The sequence below is a fragment of the Myripristis murdjan genome, chromosome 6 (assembly GCF_902150065.1).
Source record: "Myripristis murdjan chromosome 6, fMyrMur1.1, whole genome shotgun sequence".
NCBI lineage: Eukaryota > Metazoa > Chordata > Actinopteri > Holocentriformes > Holocentridae > Myripristis > Myripristis murdjan.
Window position 1 is genome coordinate 16,399,194 of NC_043985.1, and position 12,278 is coordinate 16,411,471.

The window sequence follows — 12,278 nt, forward strand, 5'->3', positions numbered from 1 at the left end:
CAAGGTGGATATTTTGTTTAATAACAAGTTAAAGAAAAGGGAACACATTCATTTTTTAGCACTTCAGTATACCACATATTCAAATTCATGTATTTTGTTTACAGTGCAAGCATTTGTCACAGCATGGTTCCAGAGATGAGAGATGGTGATATGAGGGCTATCTCTGATAGCAAGCATCATGGAATTGCCTCATCTTGCTTGAGATATATATGTCTCATTCAAATGCGAGCTTTGATGTGAGGCATGACGCCACATGCCAGTCGCACAAAGCTTAGGCCTAAAGCTTGCTAAGTAGTTTAATCAGTTTTATATACAAAAGTGCTAGTCATTCTTACAATTGCAAACAGATTATCAATAAAAGAAGACAGCTAACAGTCGTCAAAAAGCAAGATTCAATTATTCATCTTTGAATGACAATTAGTAGAACTGAACACTTATCCACCTGAGAGTAAACAATGAGTCCTACTTTACATTTGCAGTAAGCCAGTGTGTGGGCCTTCAAAGCACAGTATGAGGTAGCAGCCAAACACAGATCCACTGGAGAGACTTTTGTCAAAATTGGCCAAATTTCAATTGACATGCTTTCCTCTGTTCTGTGCAATGAATAATGCAACAGTAGAAATGAAGCAGCCTAATGAAAGCAGTGGTTGCAGAGAAGGATAGTAAAATATTTATGTTTCATGTTGCACTTTACAGTGAGGAGCACTCAGGAGAAGCAAAATACCCTCAAAGGACACAGTTAGAATGTCATCAAATGCAGCATCAACTGTTGGACAGCAAATCTAAGTAATCTCTATAGCGACACGTGGGTCAGATAGTGGAGCCTCCAACTCATTACTCACAGGTGGTTAGTCTTCATAACAAGATGTCAACCATCTTATGCAACCTACAGCAATTAGCTCTCACTTCAGTTGTTGCTTGTTATTCTTTCCCTCCTTTCCCAAACAAAAGAATAAAATGAGATGAGGAGAGTGAGAACAAAGAGAGGGAGCAGGGAGGAGGAGATGTACATCTGTCTATTCATAAGCATAATTGCTATAAACACCCAACTCATGATCAGGGTCATCACTCTTCTACTACATTATACATCTATTTTTTTCTGTTCAATGGCTAGTCACTTCACAGGTCACCAAAGAGTTCTCATTAGCGACATTTACAGACAAACGTTTTGACGAGACATTATTCAAGTTGCTCAAATCATCTCCTCCGTCTCATTAAAAAAATGAGGCTTAAATTGAAACGTAGGATTATGTACCCCAGAGATTAACTGGGAAACACAAATCTGTCAGATGGCACAGTGTCTGCCAACACTGTTTACATCACACACACACACACACACACACACACACACACACACACACACACAAAAACTGAGTGGATGCAGTGCTTAGTCTGGCTGTAGAGTTCAGCAGTAAACCTATGAGAAAATCCTAAAAAATTAAAATGTCCACTTTTAACTCTACATAAATACCATACTAAGGCCACTCAGTTGATTTTGCACATCATTCAAGAAAAAGTGCAGAACATCTTCAGCCTCAGAAAGCCTAGTTCTGGATCCCTGGATTATGGATATAAAGAGACTTCTGGGTGGCATTCGATAAGAGATTAGTCTCCCAGCTTCCAACTCTGGATGGAGTATGCAAAGCAGGAGACAGGTTAATCTTACGGAGAAAGTGTCTGCTGCTCTGATGTGTGGGTAATTGTATCAGGTCTCAGAGCACCACAGCAGCAGAGTGGCTGGACAGAGTTCGGTGTTTAAGCGCCTCACTAAGTTCCGCAGTCTGGCAGGAACATGGCCAAAAGCCACTACTTTAAAAGCTTGAATGTGTTATGACTAATGGGCTCTATTGACCAGCTCCTCTCTCTCCGATGAGCCACAGCAGATGTGATGATATTGAGACATCTGTGGGTGTGTCTGTGATGGGGAGCATGGTATTCTTTTGACAGAAAAAATGACCCCAGTTTAAAAAACAAAAACACACAAACTTAACAAACTTCCCTTTGAACCGATAGTCCAGACTGAGAGATAATCAGTGCACATCCATGCTTCATCTGAGGAAGTCTGTTTATATCTGCAGTATACTTAACAGCAGGTAAGCTTGCACTTCTTTGCCTGCAATCCTGTCTGATTTGGAAACAAAGCAGACGCAACACGCTGCCTCTAATTACACACGTCTGCCTGTGGATGAAATTAACAAGCTCATATCTAGCATATTTACACCTCCTCATGATCTCAGTCTCTTCCCGCTGGTGGAAATCAAGCACTGGCAGTTGACACAAAGCTCTCCCACTTTGGCATTCAGCCACGTGCAAATGACCTGGAAACTCAGGAGCGGACGGCTCAGTCTGAGGAGAGCAGTGAGTCGTAACTGATTCGATTAACATCTGCACCAACCTTCATTCATTCAGAGTTCACAACATCATAAAAAAAATCAAATCTCCACGCCTCCAGTGCTTACTATCACACCAACAACATGCACCCCACCCTGCCCAAAATGCCCTTTCAGAGGACAGTCTACGTCACTATAATCTGCTTCTTGATGTTCACACTGTGTAACCTGATGGTGACAGCCAGCCATCACAGCTAGCCTCTGCATAGGCCAAATCCCTCTGCAGACTGGGCTTTTAAATGAAAAGCTTGATTCACATCTAATTGAATTCCTCTTGATGATCTACACTCTTTTTCATATGCCTGAAAAGAAGAGGCAGAGTGGGCTAAAAGTTCAAAAGGTCTGCACTTTGTTTGTGTTCATATAGGCTAAAATACTGAATCGTAAGCTAAACGTCAACACACTGAACTGATGATTAGGCAAGCATATTGTAAAATATACCGCAAAGACTTAGTTGGCTGTTGTTAGGATTTTGAATTTGGACTTTTTTTTTTAGGCTTTTTGTTGGAAACCTAACACAAAGCCTCAAAATGTCCCAAGCATTAGCCAAAGCACTTATCACATAAACTTGTCAACAGTTGCTATGTCAAAACAATAGGACAAATTTTAATTTACAAGCACAGCTACAGATGGCCAAATACTCTGGCTTAAGGATATCACAGGGACATCTTCATGACAAATGACTGACTAATCTGGGGAATTTATTTGACCACTGACTTAGAGTCATTTGGCACCAAAGTGCAGATAACGCTGGTCACCACCTAACTACAATTCTAATGAAAAGCTCCTGCATAGTAGCACAATAAAGACAAACCTTCTTGCATGTCTGAACAGTGCAAAGAAGCTAAGCCACAGTCACACCTAACCCATCTCTGCCCACCAAACTGATGGTAATCTCACATCAAGTTGTAAGCTCCTACATTACTAGGGGCAAAACAAGGTCAGCCTCTGCACCTCACTGATTTTCTTCCATAGTATGTGAGTAGCATGAAAGAGTCTCTCTCTCTCTCTGGTACCTGTTTACACTGGTTAAACATGTGGTCCCCTGTGATGAAATCAGAGTAGGACTTTGGATCAGTACCAGTCCATCTGTCTGTCACATGCAATTTGATTGGCTTTGGATTAAACTTCGGAGAATATACATGACCTTGCTCTGTTCAGGCATTTTCAAAATTAGATGGACTGGCCTGAGGGAGCATGACAATGTTTGCTTAGACTAGCTGACTGTATGTCATGCACAACATCTCAATTACTGCTGATCAAATTTTCACAAAAGTTAAGAGAATAATGCTTCTCACTGTTCTGTTCTTGCATTGTTAGAATTGCACAGATTGGCCTAAGGGGGCACAATGAGTGTTTACTTGCTTGTCCATGTGTCACCAGCATCTCAGATACAAGATGCACTCACCACGGCGTTTCAGTCTTCTCAAACACTAATTAGCCCGTAGGGATGGTAACAGGTCATACCAGGGAGACATATTGCTTCCTGACAGCATTCTTCCTCAAAAATGACATGTTTACTATTGCCTTGTTTGTAACTTGTTTTATAGACAAAGGTAGCATGTTATGGGGCTGTGGCAGAAACAGTGTTGAGTTAATGAATGTGGTTGCTTGAGTCTGTTTGGCACTGGAGGAGTTAGTGATTTAGTACTAGAATATCAAATTACTGCCTTTCAGTTGTACAGCCTGTCAACCTGCCACATGAAGCTCCTCAAATTCATGACAAAGTCAAAGAGAGAGAGGGGATTCAGTGAGGATAATAAGGCATAATATTCTAAATTCTTAGCCTGCATATTGCAATGTCTTCAATCATACTTGAGAAGCATTCATGCATTTGGCAGAGAAGTGCATCTGAGGCTAAAAAAAAAAAAAAAAAAAAAAAAAGCCTATACCTGCTGTGCAAGAAAAATATTTCATTGGGACATACAAAATAACAAAATATTTCATGTCATTTCCTAGGATTTAACACATTCTAAGCAGAAGATGATGAATCAGTGCCGGCTGAATGACAGTCCTCATGATTGCTTTTGATTAGACCCATGTATCAGGCTACCATCGAAGGGAGAGACGAAAAATATGAAATATGGTTAAAAGACTATGCAACATACTACGGATGGAGTTCATGTAAATCCTGGTCTGCTTCAAACAAAGAGACAAGAGGGGAAAATCCAAGAAACCAAAGTTTCTTGGACTGTTCACAGAAAATATGTCACAGGGTTTAACACAGCCACAACAAGTGAGCACATAGAGGATATAATGCTCAAATAAAGATTGACAAGTTACATGAAACTTCACAAATATCTAATCAAACCTCAGTTCAAACTATGTGTACACCATATAACTTAAACGGTAAGAATAACTGTCAGAAAAAAAGAACATGTCATACTTGGGTTCAGCTCTGCAAGCAGGCTCAGCTACAAACAGAGCAATTCTGAACAAATAAAACAGCCTGCAAGAAGACAGCAGCCACACTTGGCCCACTGTCTATTTGCACAAAGTCCCCATGTAATCATTAACTTCCGTGATATACTGTATGCAAAGAAGGAGTAAAGGTTTCAACTTAACAGCCATGCACATTTAGGTCCATCAATACTGCAGGAATACCCTGGCAGTCGAATAGTCATTTTTATGTGCGTAAGTGTGTGTGTGAAGGGGGGTATGAATAAAATTCCTCTGTACAATATATCAAGATGAGCTCTAGTAGCGTTGGTATTCAAGGAGGGTGTTTTGAATTCATATGGCATGCTTGCATGTTACCTTATCATATTCATGGTCTAAAGTTCTGACTGGGGGTGGGGTTGAGGGCTTTTCAGACTCACTTGATAAAGCACCGCGCTCCTTCGAAAGTATATCCTTCCTCCCATCCAGTCGGTAGGTCTGTGTAGAGGGTTGGACAAAAACACATAAACACAGAGCGGTGGAGCAAACAGATGGAGTGTGTGTTAAATGAACTAACGTGATGCCTTGCCAGCTGGCGGCTTGCATGCTGAGATGCAGCGGCCAGTGAAAAAAAAAAAAAATCAAACAGTGGGTATGCTCTGCAGTGACTTTTGGTGATCGAGGAGGCTGGTGACATTAGTTACATCGTAACGTCGTCAGAATTGAATGCGTCGCGCGGCATGCCCGTGCGCTGATTTGACAACAGATCCAAGAGGTAGTACAATCCAAATTGAGATTCCTAAATAATCTCATGCAGGAGTGAGGCAGCGATAGCTAATTTTGTAGATTTACTGCTAACGTTTACTGGCGCTTTAATCCACAGCAGCTGTTGCTGAGTACCTGTCAAATCACCGTGCCCTTATGACGAGCCGGGTTAAGGTGCCTGGTAAGCGCTAGTCAGGTTGACGAGCTCTCTGGTGAACCAGGTGCCGTTCGTTTGTTGCAAGGGAAATAACAATACCTTTGAATTACATGTTTACGTTTGTGGCTGCTCGTAGACCATACACGGAGACTCGCTCGACTGTCGACTCATGTTAAAGTTAACAAGACAGCGACGTCCACTGACTGACCAACTTCACCAACTGACCCCTTTCAAGAGGTACACTCGGAAGTGGCACGAGCCGGGCAGGGGTGGGCACGAGAGGACTTTTCACAGCACGAGCGCCAAAGCCCACTCATGCATCAACTATCACAGCGTGATTTGCAGAATCAGCCAGTCTTTTTATGTGTGCTAAGTATGTGGTTTGAAATAAGGACAGTTTAACTGGTGCGGTGTTGACATGCAAAAGGTTAAACAACGGTCGAGACAAACGATAATCGACAAACGTGACTACCATGTCACCTTAACGTTACCTGGAGTTTTCCTGTGCCCAGTTATTACTGCTTCGCCACTTACTGGATGCAACCAGGTTGTACTCTTGGCTTCTTCGCTGTTAAGAAAGGGAAATGCACAACACGGTGAGTTTGCTCGAATTGTAAACGGATATAAATGCCCAAAACTGTCTGTCAATAGATAATTACTTTACGAAGAAGACACGTCCATCCCGAGTAACCCCATAACTCCAGGAAGAAGGGAGACAAGAAATCCACTCGGGTTGTAGGTCCGCCGCCATGTCTGGCAATACTGTATGGCAATCGCGCGTCTCCGCTCTCACAGCGCGTACACGGAAACCTTGGCAACGGCGGATGGTTGAGAGTAGGGCACAAGCACAGGGGGAGTCCAGGTACAGTATTTAATTTTGTCTGATTGACTGGTCAATTAATCAGACACTGTCATCAAAATTATTTAATTTTGTTGGAATTAAATTCAGATCAATGCTCATTTTTTCAAACGACTTTGTTAAAACGAGAAGGTAAACCTTTTGGCGATATTTGAGAACCAGTGTTTGTTTATTCATTGATTGTGGCTCTGTTACTGGTGTCTTTTGTGTAATGCAATGTTGGTGGATGCATATTGTTTATAAACCAAGACGCCACTCAGTGTGTAAACAAACACGCACGAGCACACCTACGCATGCGCACACACACACACACACACACACACACACACACACACATTCACTTCTCCACCCCCTGTCATTGTGCAGTAAAACTGTTGTGTCAGCCTTTCACACCATACAAAGACAAGTCATCCAACACCTCTGTGCCTGGCCTGTTTGTGTGCTGCATTGTGCTCTAGACACATGGTAGGCCACTGCTTTTGAGGGGGCTGCTGGTGGTGGGAGGCTATCTCTATCTGCCAACTGCCAGGTCATCCGCCTTGGAGGATGATTTCAGAGGGGAAGCTTGTCCAGCCACTGATGCCTGGCCGGTTTATATGTAAAACAATGAGTTATTGTATCACACTCACCTGGGGCAGAATGGCACAGCATTCTGGCAAACAGGCTGACCAAAGATTTACTTCTTTTCTTTCTAGTGTATGTCAGGGACAATCATCAGCAAAGCAGAGCTTGGCCTGCCCTACTGACTGACCTTGCACTTATGTTAGAGGGAATGATGAAAATGCTGCAAAATGCACAAGAGGACACAAATAAGGTCCCTATCCCGAATCCTTTGCTAGATTTAGAAAATTCCTGATTATCTTCGAGCAGGTAAGAGTACCGTTTCATTCCTTGCTCCCCCAGCTTTAATCCCATGCAGAATTTACATGACCAAGGTCACTGAGGGTGGAAGTGGTTGGATCAAAGCCTGACTCTATCCATATGCCCTGATATATCCATGGGATGTGAAGGTGCGGTAGTGTTTGAGAACCAAAGTCTCTACTTCTCATTTTCCCACTGCAAGACTTAGTTTCTCCTTACAGAGCGTGCATAGCCTTCAAAAAAGACAGGTTTGTACTGTCTTGTACTGTGTTTGTAAAAAAAACTTTTTTTTTTTTTTTTTTTTTACACACAGAATCCTAACTGGTTCCTGGGTTACATGGATGTTTGAAAACTTCACAACAGCACTGGTCAATATTAGAGTATGGAAGGGCTTATATTGCAGGGTCTGACAGTATTGACATTACTGAAAGTCCAGCACTCTGGGTCTATTCATCAGTGATTCTTCTTTTGGCAGCAGCAGACATTTCTCAAGGGCAGTTCACAGTTGCTTGGATCCTGTTTTGGGCAAAAACTGTATGCTTCTTTCTTTAAGCGACTGGATATCCTGAAAAGCGCTATACAAATGTCATGTATTATTATTATTTATTATTATTATTTCTTCTACACAGTCAACACTGAAGTAATCCTTTCTGACTGAATACCATTTTTTAAGTGAAAGCCTAAATGACAAAAAATACATAGGACACAGATATGGCCCCGTATGTGATACTCATAAGCTATCCCCCACAGCATGTTGTGAAATAATAGGAAATGGAAATAGATGGAGAACAAACCAAATACAGTGTTGAAGCTGATCTGGAGCCAATAAGGCCTCAACCCCTGCAGATATATTCCAGCTGTTTATTCATTTTGCGAGGCACTGATTTCTTTGGGTTTCACAAAACATTACACTTTCCATAACTACATTTTTGGTGATAACATGGCAGGCCTACGTGAAGTAGTTTGATCCAATACAAAAGTGACTCAATGGAATCTTTAAAGGAACACATACCTTTTGAATTAGGTATTATAAGATTAGTTTACTGTATACCCAATACATATGTTATAGCTGGAAGAATAATAGAAATGAGAATAATTGGATAACAGAATTGAAGCAGCTACAATAAAGTCTGATTAACCAACAAACTCAACAAAATATATATGTATGTGTCAGCATAGTATAAGTACATGTCCTTATTTGAATACAATTAAAGAAGACTCAGGGTCTGAATAAGTTCAAGAGTGAGACAGTATAATTATTAAGTGCTTGCAGTGTTGTGTCTGCACTCTTAATATTGTCAAATGTCAGCTCAGAAAGAAGATGGCTCTGTTCAGTGACACAAGGTGGACTTGAGGCATCAGAGTGCAATTAATGGTTGCATATTACCAAACAGCTGTTGGAGTGCTTTCTTCTGCTGCCAGCTCAGCAGAGCCCCTATGCTTGTCTGTGCTAGGTAAAAGGGAGGACTCTCCTTTAAGACTGGAGCCACTCTGCATCTGTGCAGACCTATCATCCGCAGGAATCAAAGGACTGCACAGATGCAGCCATCTTACCGCTGAGCACAATGCTTTGAAATTAGTTAAGATTGTGAGTGTGGGAACTTTTATTCCGCTGCCACCTAACTAATGAGGGGTAGTTGCTTATTCTATAATTAGACTGGAAACCTGTGCCTGATGCAGCCTTAGGTGGGTAATTTTCATAATCATTGTACAGTGTGTAACAGTTCAGAAAAAAACATACTGGGCACAGTGACCTTCTATGGTATATCCCTTCCGTTACACATTGTTCAATGATGTGAACATCATTTAGTCTCTTGTGCTTCTCCAGTTTCAACACACAGTATCATTTGACTGGCATGCGTAACCCACAAACCAGCACAGCTATTAAGGTCAGGCCAGTCAGCAGGCAAGGGTAATAAGCAACATAGGAAAAACAGTATCACACTTAATTCAGCTATAGCAGCAGAAGTATGTTGTATGTATGTAGAAGCACTAAAGATGATGGGTCTATGGGTCACTGGGTTTTGAAAGACAGTGGAAAAAACCTGTGAAGCAGACCCCTGGTGGAGAGCATAATTCAGTTTAGTCCTCGCAAGTCACCTCTGAATCATTAGACCTGCTTTCTTGAGTCATTGTTAGTCACAGCCTGACAAAAAGCCAACCCACAAATGGCTCTATACTCCACACAATGATGACCTTTTTCGATCCATAGCTTTTTGGGTACAATCCAAATACTTTTTCTCCAGGTCTTATTCGATTTCCACCAATGATATGCGTCATTACTACTAAGAGTGAAGTATTGGCTATCCGTGCACTATTTTGTAATTAGAAATCTTATAAGTGGTTTGAGTATGTTATAACTGAAATGGGAGAGAGGAAATTAGACATACTAGATTTGCATTACAGCTCTGCTGTGGCAAAATTTTCAGGCAAAGCTTATTTCCCCAGACCTATTTGGTTTCATTTTACTGCGGAAAATTTTAAAAGAGCTGAAATTATATTCAGTGTGATAGTTTATTCATATTTCAAAACTGAAATGGTAGACTGAGCTACCTCTGACATCTAGTTGAGTCCCACTCACAGGATAGGAAATATAGAGGAAAGATCCCAGCCAGAAGACAAACAGCAAAGGTCATGTTACATGGGACCATACAGCAGCATAGGCCTGTAGATGAAGGGCAAAATGCAATAGGTCTCCCAAAATTCATGTGCAGTATTTGTTAAACATCGAATCAATAAAGTCAGAAATGTGTTTTTATTTGCCGTGTGTTGTCTTTAGGGAATATTGGTCATTAAATTCAAACAAGAAATTTTATGTATGCATTATGAACAAACCTACTTTACTGCAACTCATTGTGCTTCATAAACTGCATTAGTAATTGCCATCTAGACTCCTTAGTAAGCACCACACAGTGCTACTGTAAATGCACTGGACTTTGACTCACCCGTTATTGATTGCACTCTGACATCATTACTTAAAGATCCCTCTGTGGCACTTAAGTAATGGAGTAGATGATTAATTAAAACGTAGGGCTGCTTAACATTGATCTGGGCCTTTAGCTCTTATTTGTTATAAGGCATAAATAACCTGTCACGGGTGTAACATCCTTGCATGCTGTGCCCATTTGAGGTCATCTCATGTGCTGACATCACAAATCATGGCATTTAGATCCTCCTGGCTTGATTATCATGAGTGTAAATCTATGTCCTCGCCCCATAGTGTATTTATGCTTAAGTAGCAGATTCTGCTCTACATCAGTACCAGGAGAACTACTTTAGGCCAAGTGCTAGTATGTTCCAATGGCAGTAACTCAAGCCCCTCTGTTGTCGGCCTGGGTTATGTACAATGTTAGAGTGTGAATGTGAAAGCAACATTTCCTATAAACTATCAGCTTTTTACACAGAAGCCGATGATGTGTATTATGTTGCAACAACACAGTATCTTTCTGGTTGTGCAATATTAAGGATGTCTCAGCATGCAGTCCTCCCCTGTTGACACACATATCCTGTGTCTGATGGGAAAGCAGAGCAGTGTGACAAACAGGTCATGACTGTCCTCCCAGGGCAGCTAGGGTCATGTGAGCGAGGACAGCAAGAAAGGCTTGGGTCCAGAAGTATCCCTATAGGACAGACAGCAAGAAGTCCTCATGGACAGCCCTGAAATTCCCACATGAGCCTAGAGTTTTGAACAAACAAAGTGACTTTTCTGATTATTATATCAACAAACTGTTCTCACTCGGTTTACTAACTGCTAACATATTCATGGATGACTTTCTACCACAACATTTGCTTATGAGAGTCTTGATAGCTGAATCGGATGAGATCTACTCTGGAAATCAAAAGGACGTGCATACTGTAAAACAGATGTGATACAGTGCTCATTCACCATAGTACAAGCAAAGCCATGTACAGAGAATGTAGAGTTTAGATGTGTAGGAAATGCATGACAAGAAACACAAAAGTAATTTTGCATGCTGAATCAGCACAATAGGAAAGGAGATTTGTGTTTGGGAAGAGCTTTACTTCACCCTCAACTGGTGGCCTTGAAAAATGTAAACAAGTGCAAGAGTGCTGCAATGAAGTCATTTCCAATTTAATTAATTATATTAAAAAAAACTTGGAGTCCAAAATTAAACATTCCAGAAACTGCAGGCAACATATGACCTAGCCTTTGACGTAGCAGTACACATATTTATGTATGAACATCTGCACTGCTGAGGTCTATTTGTGCCCTGGAGTTTTTAATATTCAAGGTCATGCAAAAACTGAAAGATCTGTAGAACACATGATCAAAGTAGCATTATATTTTGAATCAGTTCCTTATTGGTTTTGAATGAAAAGTTATTTTGCTCAATGTCTTTTCCTTGTGGGGCATTTCTTTATTGTCATTCTGAAGTCCTAAAAGACACCATGAAACAGTTATTGTGAAAGCTGGATTTCATCATAAAATAAGTAACCCCCTTAGTCTTCATATATGATTCCTGACTGTTAGTTCTTATGAAATTCTCTCTGTGTGTACAGTCATGCTCTTCAAATGAGTGTGCGTGTACATGTGGACGTTACAGAGTCCATTCCAAGAAACTGTGTGGGTTACATCCACTCAGTGGTGCCTGTTTCACAGCCCAAGCCACATTGTTCAACAATGAGTAAAGGAGCTTTTTACTGAGAGAGAAATCTGAATGGAAGAGGTTCTGCTTTATTTATTCATTTTTTTATTTTTTATTTTTTCTGAGGCCTCTTAACTCTCAGTAGCTCCCTATAGGACAGAGCTGGCTATAATAACTGAAGTATACAGTTAGGAACTGTCGCAGAATACAGCCTACTGTCATGTTGACTTGAGCAAGCATTAAATGTTCTGATGAAAATG

The 12,278-nt window shown here is 41.0% G+C and overlaps 1 protein-coding gene across 4 annotated transcripts in view; it reads right to left on the minus strand.

The window, feature by feature from the left end:
• LOC115360856 (pleckstrin homology domain-containing family A member 5-like) overlaps nt 1-6,464 on the minus strand; it is a 90,187-nt gene extending 83,723 nt beyond the window's left edge. For all 4 annotated transcript variants that reach the window (XM_030054015.1, XM_030054014.1, XM_030054013.1 and 1 more), the window contains exons 1-3: nt 6,351-6,464; nt 6,183-6,259; nt 5,210-5,267 (exon numbers count right to left, since the gene is read on the minus strand). In XM_030054015.1, coding sequence (XP_029909875.1) covers nt 5,210-5,267; nt 6,183-6,259; nt 6,351-6,442 — 227 coding nt within the window. In that variant the 5' untranslated portion in view covers nt 6,443-6,464. The remainder of the gene's footprint in view (nt 1-5,209; nt 5,268-6,182; nt 6,260-6,350) is intronic.
• Between the last annotated feature and the right edge of the window lie 5,814 nt (nt 6,465-12,278).